General features: G+C 42.5%; 1 protein-coding gene across 1 annotated transcript in view; it reads right to left on the bottom strand.

The window, feature by feature from the left end:
- sdc3 (syndecan 3) overlaps positions 1–13,336 on the bottom strand; it is a 36,196-nt gene that overhangs the window by 6,227 nt on the left and 16,633 nt on the right. The window contains exons 2-3 of the mRNA XM_061058967.1: positions 2,937–3,030; positions 177–1,021 (exon numbers count right to left, since the gene is read on the bottom strand). Of these exons, the coding sequence (XP_060914950.1) occupies positions 177–1,021; positions 2,937–3,030 (939 nt within the window). The remainder of the gene's footprint in view (positions 1–176; positions 1,022–2,936; positions 3,031–13,336) is intronic.

Raw genomic sequence — 13,336 nt, 5'->3', positions numbered from 1 at the left:
AAAGACTGGAAACATAGGGAAACAGTTATTGGGTTCTTTCTGAAGTTCTGAAACAACTAATGGCACTGTTTATGCTCAATTAGAAACATACTGTATGCTTTGGACTTTCATATATGATGATATTTATTCTATATCAACATAATAGAGTAAATCAAAGGACTGAACTTGAATCTTACCTGTGAAGTTGTTGGCTGTTGTGGGCGGGTCGTTCTCTCTGTTGGAGTCGCCTGAGTGGCTGTTGTTATGGGAACCCTTGGCCTGAAGGGGATCCTGGTCTTGACAGTGGTGGTGGTGGGTGCCGCTGTCGTGGGCTCAGGTGTGCTCTCTGCTGTGGTGAGCGTGTCTTCCTCTGTGGTGGTTTCTAAGTCGAATCCAGGGTAGAACGATGTGGGTTCAGGTGATAGGTAGACGTCGTCTTCTTCTTCTGTGGTGCTCAGGTCATCCAAAGACGGCACTGCGCTTTCTGAAGGGATGAGGGCCGGGTTGGTAGTCACCACAGGGACAGCAGCAGGGGATCGTGGGGCGGCAGTGGTCTGGGCAGCGGCCCTGATTCGCTCAAGCTCTCTCTCTCTCTCCAGCTCTCGCTCTCTCTGCCTCTCTCTCTCTTTCTCTCGCTCTCTCTCACGTTCCCTCTCTCTCTCCCTCTCCCGCTCCCTCTCTCTCTCCAGCTCTCGGACCCGCTCCCTCTCTCTTTCCCTCTCTCTCTCCCTCTCCAACTGTCTCTCCTTCTCTCTTTCATTCTCCAGCTCCCTCTCTCTTTCCCTCTCTTTCTCCCTCTCCCTCTGCCTCTCCTCCTCTTTCTCCCTCTCCAGCTCTCGATCTCTTTCCCAGAATACACCGCTTTCTCCTTCTGCCTCAGTTGGCAGTGGGGTGGCGGTGGGCTCCTCTGGGTTGGGGCTTGGCTCGGCCGCAGGTGAGGCGGAGGGGGCAGGGCTTGTGGCCTGTGTGGTAGACAGTAGGAGGGGCTCTTCTGTGGTGAAGGCCACACCTGCTGATGTCGGCCTTATACTGATATCAGGAACTGGAGAGGATGAGAGAGGAGAGATTACTTAATTAAAAAATGACTTCATTACAACAAGTAAAAAAAAAAAGAGGAAACATCTCACTCAGTCACACATAAGATTCATCAGTCAACCCACCACCCACACACTCACACACAAACTGTAAACCAGAGACTGTGCTTGAAATCAATCCCTTAGACGCTCATTCCCTGCTCCCTGTACAATAAACACTCAACAATTTACACTCTTTGAGCAGTAAATTGAGATGTCAGTCTCTGTCATTTTTTATCATGACTAACAGGTGCAGTGTTGCATGACTTCAGGATGGCACTGTGGGACTGTCGACAAACACAAAGTAGTATACATGGAAATATTTCCTCTTATTGCGGGGATTTTTCCAGACAGGATCTCATCTATTTAAACAACTTCAAATGTACACTAACAGTCACTTATTATTCAGACTATTCAGACATTAAGGGGACAGTGACTGGATTAAAAAAAATCAGATTTAATTGGAAAACTCTGGCGATCTAAAAGGGGACAAAAGAGCAACACTGATTGTGTACTCTCCATGACTAAACTTTCTGTGTAGTATCAGTGGGGTGGCCCTTTAAGACGACAGTCATTTGAAATGCCAGCACAGACAATCACACCGCTCGCTTTGTTTGTTCTGTCAATAGCTGTTGCCTCTAAAGTAGTGATTTTATTGATGACTCGCTGCAGCAATCAGAGCTGCAATCAAATCCTTATTTTCTGCTCATTTAGCTTTGTGACAACAGAAATGGGAAATATGTAAATGAGAACAACTACACTTCAGCTGTATTAAACCACTTTCACAGGTGTGTGTGCTTTTGTTTTTTGTTTTTCAAAATTGATGTGAAAAGAGATGCATGTAAGCAGCGCTTTTTTTCTCTCCAAAATACCAGGCTTACTGCGGTGTGAGATGAGGAAGAAAAGAAGAAGAGAAGAAAGGAGCAGAGATGACTGTGCTCACTGATTCATTGTCTTCTTAAATCTCATAATAGCATTATTATAGCACCTTTCATTTTGTTACAGCAGTGACGCATGGAGAAGCAAATTTAATTTACAGGCACAAAGACGTGAACCCTGACAATGGAGCTGAAGTGGATATAGAAATGTGGACTTGAACCATGCAGCTTCAGTTAAAAACTTATTAGACGCCTTAAAATGCTACATTCAGAGGCAAAATGCACATCCATCTGTTGAAAATGAGCTCTCCCTCCTGAATCAGACAGCTCTGTATCACCGTATGAGATAAAGCAATTTGCCGGGCCGCTGTTTTGACCACAGGGGGTGCCTCTGCTGCACTCTCCTGCTCTGAATTGTAATTTATTATGAGTGTGTCTCTACACTAGCGCAGCGCCTGAACTGAGGGCAGCCCTCAATGAGTCATGCTTAATAAGGAGAGCCACGTTCAAGCTTCAACAGCCAGATCAGAAAATCAGGCTGAATTACACCGATGTGATTTACGTTAAGTAGGTAATTCCTCCTCACACAGACAGCAAGTTCACTCAGATGCAGACAGAAAGCTTGTAAATAGGTGCACAGGACTGCTGGTGTGCATGTGATGGCCTAATCTGTGTGGACTGTAATCTGATTACAGCAAATAAGATCTGGGTGAATAGAGCCTGGGTCGTTGCTTGTTTGCAAGGGTGTGTCTGTGTTCAAAGGTGTTTCAAATAAATCTGAATCAAAACCTGTCCTTCCAGCCGAGCAAGGTGTTTGTATTGTGTGTGTGCAGCCTTATTGTGTGTAATCTGGTTGAGCAGAGCGGCCATAACTCGAGGATATTGAGGGGGGTTAGGGTCTTCAGGGTCAGCAGATTGAAATCCAGCAGCTGTCGGGTTTGAAAGAACCAGGGCACACACACACACACACACACACACACACACACACACACACACACATACTTACAGCCAGAGCCAGAGCCTGAGTAGAGGTCCTCGTCATCGTAGAACTCGTCTCTCGTCGAGCCTTCATCGTCGATCGATGGTGACCAAGTCTGTCCCTGAGAGATACATAGAGATGGGGGAGACAGATTAGAGATGAGCCATGCTGTTTGTCAATTCATTTAGAAGAGACACCACTTTGGCAGATTACACACACACACAACTGTCTGAGAGGGGGCTGCATTATGTGTGGACGGGCTAACATCTGTCTGTCTGTGACTCTGTGGAGGAGCATAGTTAATGAGTTGATCTAAAGCTGGGATTTTGGCAGAGAAAACATCAAAGCTTTAAAGGAGAGAGGGGCTTCATTCAGTCTCTGCTTACATGTCCGTTACAAGTGATGCTCAGCCTGTTAAGTAGCAGAGGACCCAGAGGCATCTCCCTTTGAACTGCCCCATTTATTCCATCATCAATTCCTCTGTGAAATGTGCTTTTTCATTCATTAATAATAATTGTTAGAGTACAAAATGCTGGAAAATAATTAAATAATTTCATATTCCCAAAGCCAAAAGTAAGATTTTTAAATTTCTTATTTTGTATTGAACTTCCAATTATATATAACTTTTTTAGAAAAACGCGACATTTGACACGTTTGAACAAGTGAAGGTTAAGTTTGTTTCCTGGAAAAAATGGTTAACCAGCCAGTTAACTGTAGACTTTGTAAAAAAGATGGATGATATGACAGCTCCCCAAAAGGGAAACAAATCATTGGGAGCTCCCCCAAATGCCTGGCCACAGTTTAAGTCATGTAGTCTGCCTCCATGTTAACAGGTGGGACATGGATATACTATTAAATCAAAATTAAATAAATGTGTTTATGTCAGAAGTGTTTCTTTGTTTTTAAAAACCCACACATGTCCACAGCAATGCCAGCAGTTCAGTTAGGCTGGGAACCCATTTGTTTTAGTTTGTTAGCTGTGGCATGTTTACATGCTCAAAACAATCCTAACCAGCTCATGTTGTACAGGTTTGATGACTTCCATGTGCACAATGACTTAAAGGAAGAATGTGCGACTATCTGAGCCAGTAGATTTCGCCCTTGAGCACCAGCATTAAGATTAAGATTTACTTTATTGATCCCGCGAAGGGGAAATTCTGTTTTTACACTCTGTAGTCATGCAACACACACACAGGCTGAGATATACACACATGCACACAAACAGGATCCTATGGACATGCACTAATGGAGAGATGTCAGAGTGACGGAGCCGCCCCCGGCAGGCGCTCCTGATGGTGGGGAGGGGGTTTGGTGCCTTGCTCAGGGGCACCTCGGCGGTGCTCAGGAAGCAATCTGGCACCTCTCCAGCTACCAGACCAACTTCCATATTTGGTCCGCACCGGGACTTGAACTGGCGACCCAACCCAAGTCCCTACAGACTGAGCTACTGCCGCCCCCAAATGAAACCAAAACAAACTGCTGTTTGGTGACACCTCCGCTATTCTGAAGCCTCCGCTCTCCTCCAGCGGCACACCTCCAACCCCTCTCCACTCGCATTCGAGGTAGTTATCAATTACAACGCACCATAAAAGCACCAATAAGTGCAAGCTGCGGACACAACTGTTCTTGGCTCGAGCTGAAATTGCCTGTGTCCTGCAGTGTTGTGTTAACAGGCTAATATTAACACACTTTGGTTAATTCATAGCTTCATATTGCACATAAATTGACACGGAATGGCCATGATATAAGACACTTATGTGACATCCAAATATGCATGCCAATATTTGCTGAACATTAAGTTGTCTGATGGGAACATCATAAATCTCGCATCTTGAAGCCACACTAAAAGCACAAGATCATTAAGCTTTTATTTCTTGGCTATTTGTACCATGTTTCATATTTAATTTATCCAAAAGTTGAAGCAAACATATCACAGCTTCCAGAGCACATGGTAATATTTTCAAATTGTTCTATTAATGACTTGCACGATAATAGGTTGTTGTTGTTGGTATAGCCTTTTTATCATTATTTTCAACCTTGTGTGAAACGGAATGTGATTTTTTTTTTTTAAAAGATGTACATTTGAGTTTTTCAGCAGCACTTTGTAATCTGAATGTAAGTATCTCTGTTGGATCATTTCACAGTATCTTCTCCACTCATCACTGCACCTTAATCTGGGCCTGTTTTATTCATGCCTGTGAAGGGAAAGCATTAGCTCGCCTGGTGACCTCTGCAGGGTTGGGTTAAGAGAGATTAGTCATTAGGGGGTTCAAGCTCTGCAGCGACTGACCCCAGCCTACGGTCACTCTGAGGCTGATCCCTCCTCACTCTTCATTCATCTTTCTCTGTTCCTTTTCACTTCAGTCACACATCTCTGCCATGTTCAAACACACACAAGCACTCACCCATTACACTGAGGCACTAATACTGCTATCAGATGCATGCACTTAGGAGACACCGCCCGTACTGGAGAGCAAAGATACATTTCACACCACAGTTCAAACCACACTGTGTACCAATGTATACTCATTTTGAAATATATGTTGTCTCTCCATTGGTTTACCCCCGATTCATACTACTTTCCTTATCTAATTGTTGAATCAAAACAGAAAGAACCCCACACTCCTCCCCTTCCAAATAAAAAACAGTCATGTATAAATGACTGATCAACGATTTGATAAAAGAGAAAAGTCAACAAAGATGAAATACAAAATCAATTTTAGGAATACCATGAACACTGATCGGTTAACCTTAACCGGTCTCTGAGGAAGACAGAGTCATTAAGCTGTAGTTTATTTTGAAGGTCACTTTATGGACAGGGTGCTAAACAGTAAAAAAAAAAAAAATCCACTCTGTTAGGTTCAGAGCCAAACCCCGGGTACTGTAAATACGCAATGGAGTCGAGTACAAATCACAACAGCTGTTGGAGACTGATAGGAGATTACACAGATATGAAATAAATGTATTTGTCGCTGTCTGCTTAGGCCTAATAAAGATTAGAAAAATCAGATCATAAACTACATAGTGAAAGATCAAAAACGCCATGAACTCCCTGCTCAAGGTTCCTTCTCTTGTCTGTTTTTCCTAATATGACATTTATGTTGTTTAACATGACTTATGTTGACTGTTTTTCTGATGGATACACCAAGTAGTTGTCTTTCCTATGTAAAATTGTCCCAGGCCTTTAAGATGAAATGGGATGAAATGTTGAGTAGACAGCACACACAATAATTGAAAAAATGCAATAACTCTTCTTAAACCATTAAAAAGCTTAACTGATCAAACCTGTTTTGGAGGTTAAGGTCTCGGGAAAAAAATATATTTAACTTAAAAAATTAAGGTAGAAAATTGCTAACACACTCAAGTAAGTACAGATAACTTAAAACTCCGCTTAAGTACATTAACAAAACATGTGTTCTTTGCTTAATCCCAACCTACCCTATGTTTATGGTAAAAGCTAAGTCTAAGCCTCAGTTTCTTTCTAATCAAACACAAGACGTCATGTCTTCCAACCAAATAATGATGATACTCTCCAAACTGAGCCCCATACTTACAAACACCAACATTATCTGTGACCTTGGAGCTGCAGAAAGAATCATTTGATTTGAGCCTTTTCACTGATCATTTTTGCTGCCGTTAGACTAAAGTTACATTTTGAATGCAGAACTTTGATAAGTGTGTTGATTTTTTACTGTTTGTATTCACTCGTTTTATTCAAACATTTACAAGCTGGATTCTTCTTCCAGCGCTCCATTTTTAACCCAGATTTAACTCAGTCCACAGTAGGAAGTGAACTGTTGGGATGCCAAGAACAAAGGGCTAGGTTTGGCTCCAGGTATTGGCAAAGAGTCAGTCCACTGCTGAAATTGAGGACAAAACAAACGTATCTTCTCAGCAATCTTAAGCCCACCCTGAAGCCCTACAAGGCGCTGCCTTTGCTAGCCTGTTTGATGCTAATTGTGACACATGAACGCAAACACACACAGAGAGGCAGAGAAGCTCCTCCCCGGCTCCAGACAGTGGAAACCCGATGCCTTTAAAAGCCAATAAAAGCATAATGGAATCTAGAAACCTGAGCATCTCTGTCCATCTCGTCTCAGCGTGAGGTGAGGCTGAAACGCTAGATCTACCTCCTGAAAATCAAATTCACTTGAAGTTGTTTGGAGCCTCAACACACAGAGGATGACACAGTGTGCTTGAACAAAGAGGACTGAATGTGTGTGTGTTTGTGCTTCCCACTTTGAGTGTAAATGTGTGTGTAAATGGTTGAGTGAAGGCCTGGTTAAGTCGAACCCTGAAAGTAGCCAAAAGTATTGAAAAGGCGTTTTGCTGCAAGCACGGTGTGTGTGTGTGTGTGTGTGTGTGTGTGTGTGTGTGTGTGTGTGTGTGTGTGTGTGTGTGTGTGTGTGTGCACGTGTGTGTGTGAGTTTGGTAGATTCTAACTGGGATCTGGGAATTTCTGTGCAAGGACTAAGGTTGCCCTTAGCAACGGACTTCATTGTAAAACTGATCCTTGGAATAGAGCACACAACACACACACACTGTAACATGTATAAGAGCTCTTTTCTAGACAAGCAAAGGTGTTATGTAACGCTGTATAAACAACCCTAAAAACCAACATCTAAACAACACTCTGCTCCTCTGACTCCCCCTCCTCCTTCTCCCCCCTCTGTCAGCCCCACCCTCTCCGCCTTATTCCGTCCCAACAAACTCAAAGCAAGTATATCCCCGTCCGTGCCCTATTTTCCTTTCATCTCAAACTCCATTTTTATCTTTAGGCAAGCCCCCTGAATTCCCCCGAAAAACTCACACACACATCCACACACTTAAATAAACACACACCCAACCCCCAGAGCCCACCCGAGGGGCCCCTATTACAAGTCCCCTATACACACAGCACCCTCCAGCAGAGGCTAGTGTGCTTATTTTTCAGTTTTGGAGCCGGTGTGTGCATCGTCCGTGTTTGTCCCAGCCTCAGACAGTATTGAGTAATCCCGCTCTGTGCCTCTGCATGTTTAATATATGATATTATACGTGTGAATTCACAGTATGGCGGGCAGTGGTGCGTCACTGTATGTAATTACAGTGTGTGTGTGTTTGTGTGTGTTTGGTTGTGTTTGTGTGCGTGTGGGTATAATGACAGGTTTTGTTCGGGGTGCATGCGCACATGCAGACACAAAATGCCCCTCAGACGTACTCAAGTGTGTTTTTACGTGATCGAATAGGGCCAGCTCTGCATTTTGCCTCTGTTTTAGCTGCTATAAACAGCAGTACTCTCTGCCTGCACCACATAACTAACTAACCACAACGAGACGCAATGAGCTCCCTCCACCACACGCATAACCCGGGGCCAAAATCATCTGTATGTTGCCCTCAATTTCCCTCCACCGCTGCATTTTGTTCCCATTCGTTATAAAAGGAAACTGTAAGATGACAGCTATACTCTGCTGGATCTGCGGAGTAAAAGCAATCCTGGTTTTTGGCAATGTATGAAGCGCTTCCATTGTAAGAAGACATGTGGTGCCATTTGGAGTCATTTTAAAACAATCTGGGAGCATGGAGTATATAATTATGTATGCTTGTGAAAAAGGAAAAGGGGAAAAATGATGGGAAAGAAACAGAGACAGAGAAGAAATGTGTGCTTGTTTTATCTGGAAAAGCAGGTGTGTCCTCTGAGGGCAGTTGCAACATTTGCTGTTACTCAGGTAGAAATCTGATCTAAAGCTAACATCAGACTTTTCACCATTTCATCCCACAGCCGCTTTGTGAGTATGCCTGCCTGTCTGTGCGTGTTAATAATCCACAGAAGCTGATTTGTTCCAGAATTAATCTAGAAAGGAATTTAAATGAAAGAATCAGAGAGAAAAGAAGACTGTGTAAGTGTTATCCTTGAATGGCATAATGGAATATTGGCTTTATTGTTTAAAGTCATGGGGGGGGCCAGAACTGATCCCAGCTGACATTGAGTGAGGTCTCGATTCCAGTCCATCACAGCGCTGTCAGACAAACTTTCAAGTGTACAATCACACCTACTGGCAATTTTAGGGTCACTGATTAACCTCACAGCCTGTACAGGGGCAACGTTCCATCTCCACAGAGAAAGGCACCCATGTAGTTTGGGATTCTTAACAAGGAACCTTCCTTCTGTGAGGAGACAAACCACTGCACCACCATGCCACCCTGGTTAGCAGATGTGCGTGGATGTGATCCATTTTTTCTTCTTGTTTTTTTTTTTTTAGTTGATTTTCAAGCTGGTCCCGTTCAGTTAGAAGATCCCCCTCGGCTTGCTGGGCAGATAGAAAGCATCATTGTGACTGACTTCAAATGCATTCCTCAGTAACCCGAGAGGCTGCAGCTCCTGCTGCACAATGCCTGGAACACACACACACACACACACACACACACACACACACACACACACAAGTCCCAGATACCGTGCTGCTCTGCTTCCGAGAAATAATCGTTAATTGTGCTTTTTTAATATGTGAGATTTTATCGGAGCAAATGTTCTCGGCTGCTGCAGCATCTCAGAGCTCTCAAACTGTGAAGAATGATTTGAATACTCCCTCAGCTTTCTGGCACCATCTGTGAGTCCCACTCCTCTAGCTGTCCCTCCATTTACTGCATCCACAGTGCTGGAGGAGAACAGGAGACAGAAACACAATGAGCAAGACACTGAGGTCATGTCCATTGTGCTCTTTTTTTTTTATGGCCATTTTTCTCACCACGCTGTGTATGTAGGAAGGAAATGAATAATCTTATATATGTTTTCTCAAATCCAATAATGATGTGGCAGCATTTGCATCCTATAATTTGTCCTTTTTCCTCACCACAAAAAAAGTATACGACTAAATAATTAAATTCCATTATTTTCATTGCTTGTTATCCAACAGAATATGATATGATGATAAAACATAAGGATAGGATATAAAATTATAAAATATAATACGATACAAAATGGTACAGTACAATAAGATAAGATACGGTATGATGCGCTACGATATGCTATGCTATGCTATGGTACGATTTGATACAACAATATACCCAGAGTAGTTCATTGGACTTGTACACTTCAAACCTTTAAGTTTTCTAAAATTTAAAAAAAGCAGCAGCACAAAAGTCCAAGCAGGGCAGGAAACTGGAATTATATCCCATAATGCAATTAGTAAAGTAAAACACTTCCATTTCTGTAAAACTTCAATAACTTTACATCAAAAACATTTAACTCGCTGGGCTTGGATGTAGATTAGGTGGCTGAAAATAGTGTGCTCTTCCTTCTTGATCTATCGAGCATCCTGCAGCTCTAGGCAGACAGGTTGGTAACCACGGGATCAGTAAAGATAGTCCTGGAGGCCATGTGGTACTTAGGATAATCATATGTTCACTGTACAACACTAAGTGTGGATAACATATCTCTAACACCAGGTGGTCCAAATAAACATTTGGTGCTCATTTTGTCTGGAGACATCATCGCTGAGCTCTACATACTCAATGTATTAGTCCCTAAATGTGTATCAACTATGTTCATAATAGTCCAGTCTACTCTTTGACTTCATTTTTTCTTCATTATTTCAGGGTGTTATGTCTACTTAAGTGTATGTATATTGAGTTTATTTAAATACATAAGCAAATCACTCACTTACTTGTACACAGTTATAACAGCTGACTCTGATGGAAGTACAGTGCAATGTGTATTTCTGCCCGAGGTCAAACACAACCTGAGTCAAGCTAGCTCAGATGTGTACCAAGTCCTAACATGAGCTGCTTCACCAGAATACATTTGTATTATTGTGACAATGAATGGCTTAAACTTCAATGTGGGTGTCCTGGCCCAGCCTAAATGTTTCATATCAGACTGTTCAACAACGCGTTTGAACGCAGCATGACAGTAATAATCATCTGGCAGGAATATGAGACTGAAATGAGGTAAAGTGATCTCTAAGGGCCTTGTTTCCAACCTCCCTGCAGTTTAATTCACTGTAGGTGGAGGTGCCCACGCTTTATGAAGCAGCAGCTGATTCACAGCCATCTCTGCGTCTGCTCATCTCCACAGCCACCTGACCTCCACTGATAAGAGTGTGGAGTGTTTGAGCCCTGCTGAAATGGACCGAAGGGTAATTCTCTCGCTGCAAAGGGTCAGACACATGCCCTTCGAGTAATCATACCTTTACAGGAAAAAATGAAGCTTGTTTACTGTTTATTGTTCCGCACCCATCTTTCTTCCCCGATCCTTTCAGAAGTGACCTCTAATCTATCTCAATCTTCTGCTTTGCCGCCTTGTCTCCATCTCCGCCATGCTCCTCCTCACTCACCAGCTGGGGAGGTTGGACAGCAGCCAAACCTGGACGCTAACGCACTTAGCGTCAGACGAGGAGACGTGAGCGATAGAGAGCAGTGTGTGTGCGTGTGCGTGTGTGTGTGAGTAGGCTACCAGGTGATGACCTGGTTAAGACACCTGCCACCTTCAGCAGAGATTAGCACAGAAAGCCTGTGCACCTTCAAACACACACACATGCACGGACACACACAAAGGTGGTCAGGTGACGAGACAGTATCTTGTAACCATGACGTCAGGCAAACACACTCCAGTTAGCCTTAAACAGCTCACACCTGCACGCTACAGCCAAGTGGATCAAAGAAGGCCTGTGTCAAGTTACCTTCGGGTAAGGTCAAATCCTTAGACATACTCTCCTATTCAATCACACAGATTAAACAGTACCAAAGTTTTGTTGTTCATGCTTCAAAATAAGACAAGCAGATTCATATTAGCAATGTGTCTATGTAAATTTAGAACAACTTTAAGTGAAAATTTCCTACAACTATCAGGAAAATCTGCACAGAGAGGGCAGCTTTATTTGTGTTTCCATCCACTGCTGTTGTAGTGTTAGGAGTTGGTGGATGGAGATACACAGCTGGTGGTTCTTATTCTCCAGATGGGTGCCTTAGAGCAAATGGAGAAGATGAAAGCATAACTAGATGACAAAAGAGCCCGACAAACCATGAAGAATTGTAGAATTGTAAAATGATGATATTATAGTCAGCTCATTTTGCTTGTATTTTGTCCTGATGACATTGTGACTTACTGAAAATCTTCTACAACAAAATAATGCAAAACACTGCATCATTCATTGGTTGTAATGCTCTCCTCCTCCATTAAAGGGCTGCAAGGACTAAAGCTGATCCCCAGCTGACATTTGGTATTGTCACAAGTCAATCACTGTGCTGACAGAAAACTATTCACACCCCCGCTTATACCTCCAGGCTAATAAAGTCCCCAATTTACCTAACTGGCATGATTTTGGACTGTAGGTGGAAACAGTCGAACAGTACCTGGAGGAATCCTGTGCCGGCACAGGGAGAACATGCAATGTACTTTTTTTTGTGGAGCCTGCATGTTCTCCCATAGCCTGCAGAGGTATTCTCATGGTAGACAGTTAAGTTAATTGGCAAAAAACAAAACACAATGCCATGCAAACAAAAAATTATACTCAACCACCAAAAAGAACCTGAGATGCACACTTTATTCCTTAAAGCAATACTATTCAGCTGTTTTATATTTAGATACTCTACTATTGCCTGAGTGTGCACTGTTCAGCAACACTGTATAAAAAAAGGAACTACAGTATGAAAATCTACATCAGATCAGACTTTGAATCAACAGATATTTGATATACAGGATGAAAAGGTCAAACATTAAACTCTTGCTCAGGGCTCTGTTCAGTAATGCATCCATTTTTCTAGCATCTAACTGAGCTCCTGAATCACATACCTTCCTCCCGGCTCACTGCTAAAAGCTTTGAAACTTGAAAAAAAGAAGAAGAGGAAGTGCCGATGCTGTTAGGCAGTATAAAAAAACAAAAATGGCACCTTTAAATAAGATGAATGTACACATTTTTACATATAAAGGATGTATAAAAACCCTCGCCCTGTGGGACTAAACCATTCAGCAACCATCAGAATGATCCAACGATATTCCTAATGCATACATTTACTGTCAAAGTTTTCATGTCTGTGATGAACGTCTAAGTACTTCCAGCCTCCAGGCTTATTTTTACTGCAGTAATTCAAGTAAATAAAGGCCAATTTGTAAAGTTAAATGTATCACTTAGTGTCAAGATATTCTTTGCAGTCGCAGCTGCAGCAGGGGGTCATAAGCAGAGATCAATTTGTGTTTGTAAGAGGGATCCCGCAGAGCAATTTACCACTGATTAGCTGTTTAAAAGATGAGAAGTGATACTTGAAGCCTTAAATAAAATCAAACAACATTAGGAGTAATTGAAAAAGAGCAATGGATGTCAGTTTTCAGACTAATATAGATTTCAACACAGAATAAAGTTGGACTTTATAGCTGCAATTGCTTTTTTAATGTTTTGATTAACTACTCAAATTGAACCTTATGGACATGATTTTGTAAGCGGCCTCGCGTG

The sequence above is a fragment of the Labrus mixtus genome, chromosome 16, assembly GCF_963584025.1.
Source record: "Labrus mixtus chromosome 16, fLabMix1.1, whole genome shotgun sequence".
Classification (NCBI taxonomy): domain Eukaryota; kingdom Metazoa; phylum Chordata; class Actinopteri; order Labriformes; family Labridae; genus Labrus; species Labrus mixtus.
The sequence above is the reverse complement of the archived record's forward strand: the minus strand, read 5'-3'. Positions and strand labels throughout refer to the sequence as shown.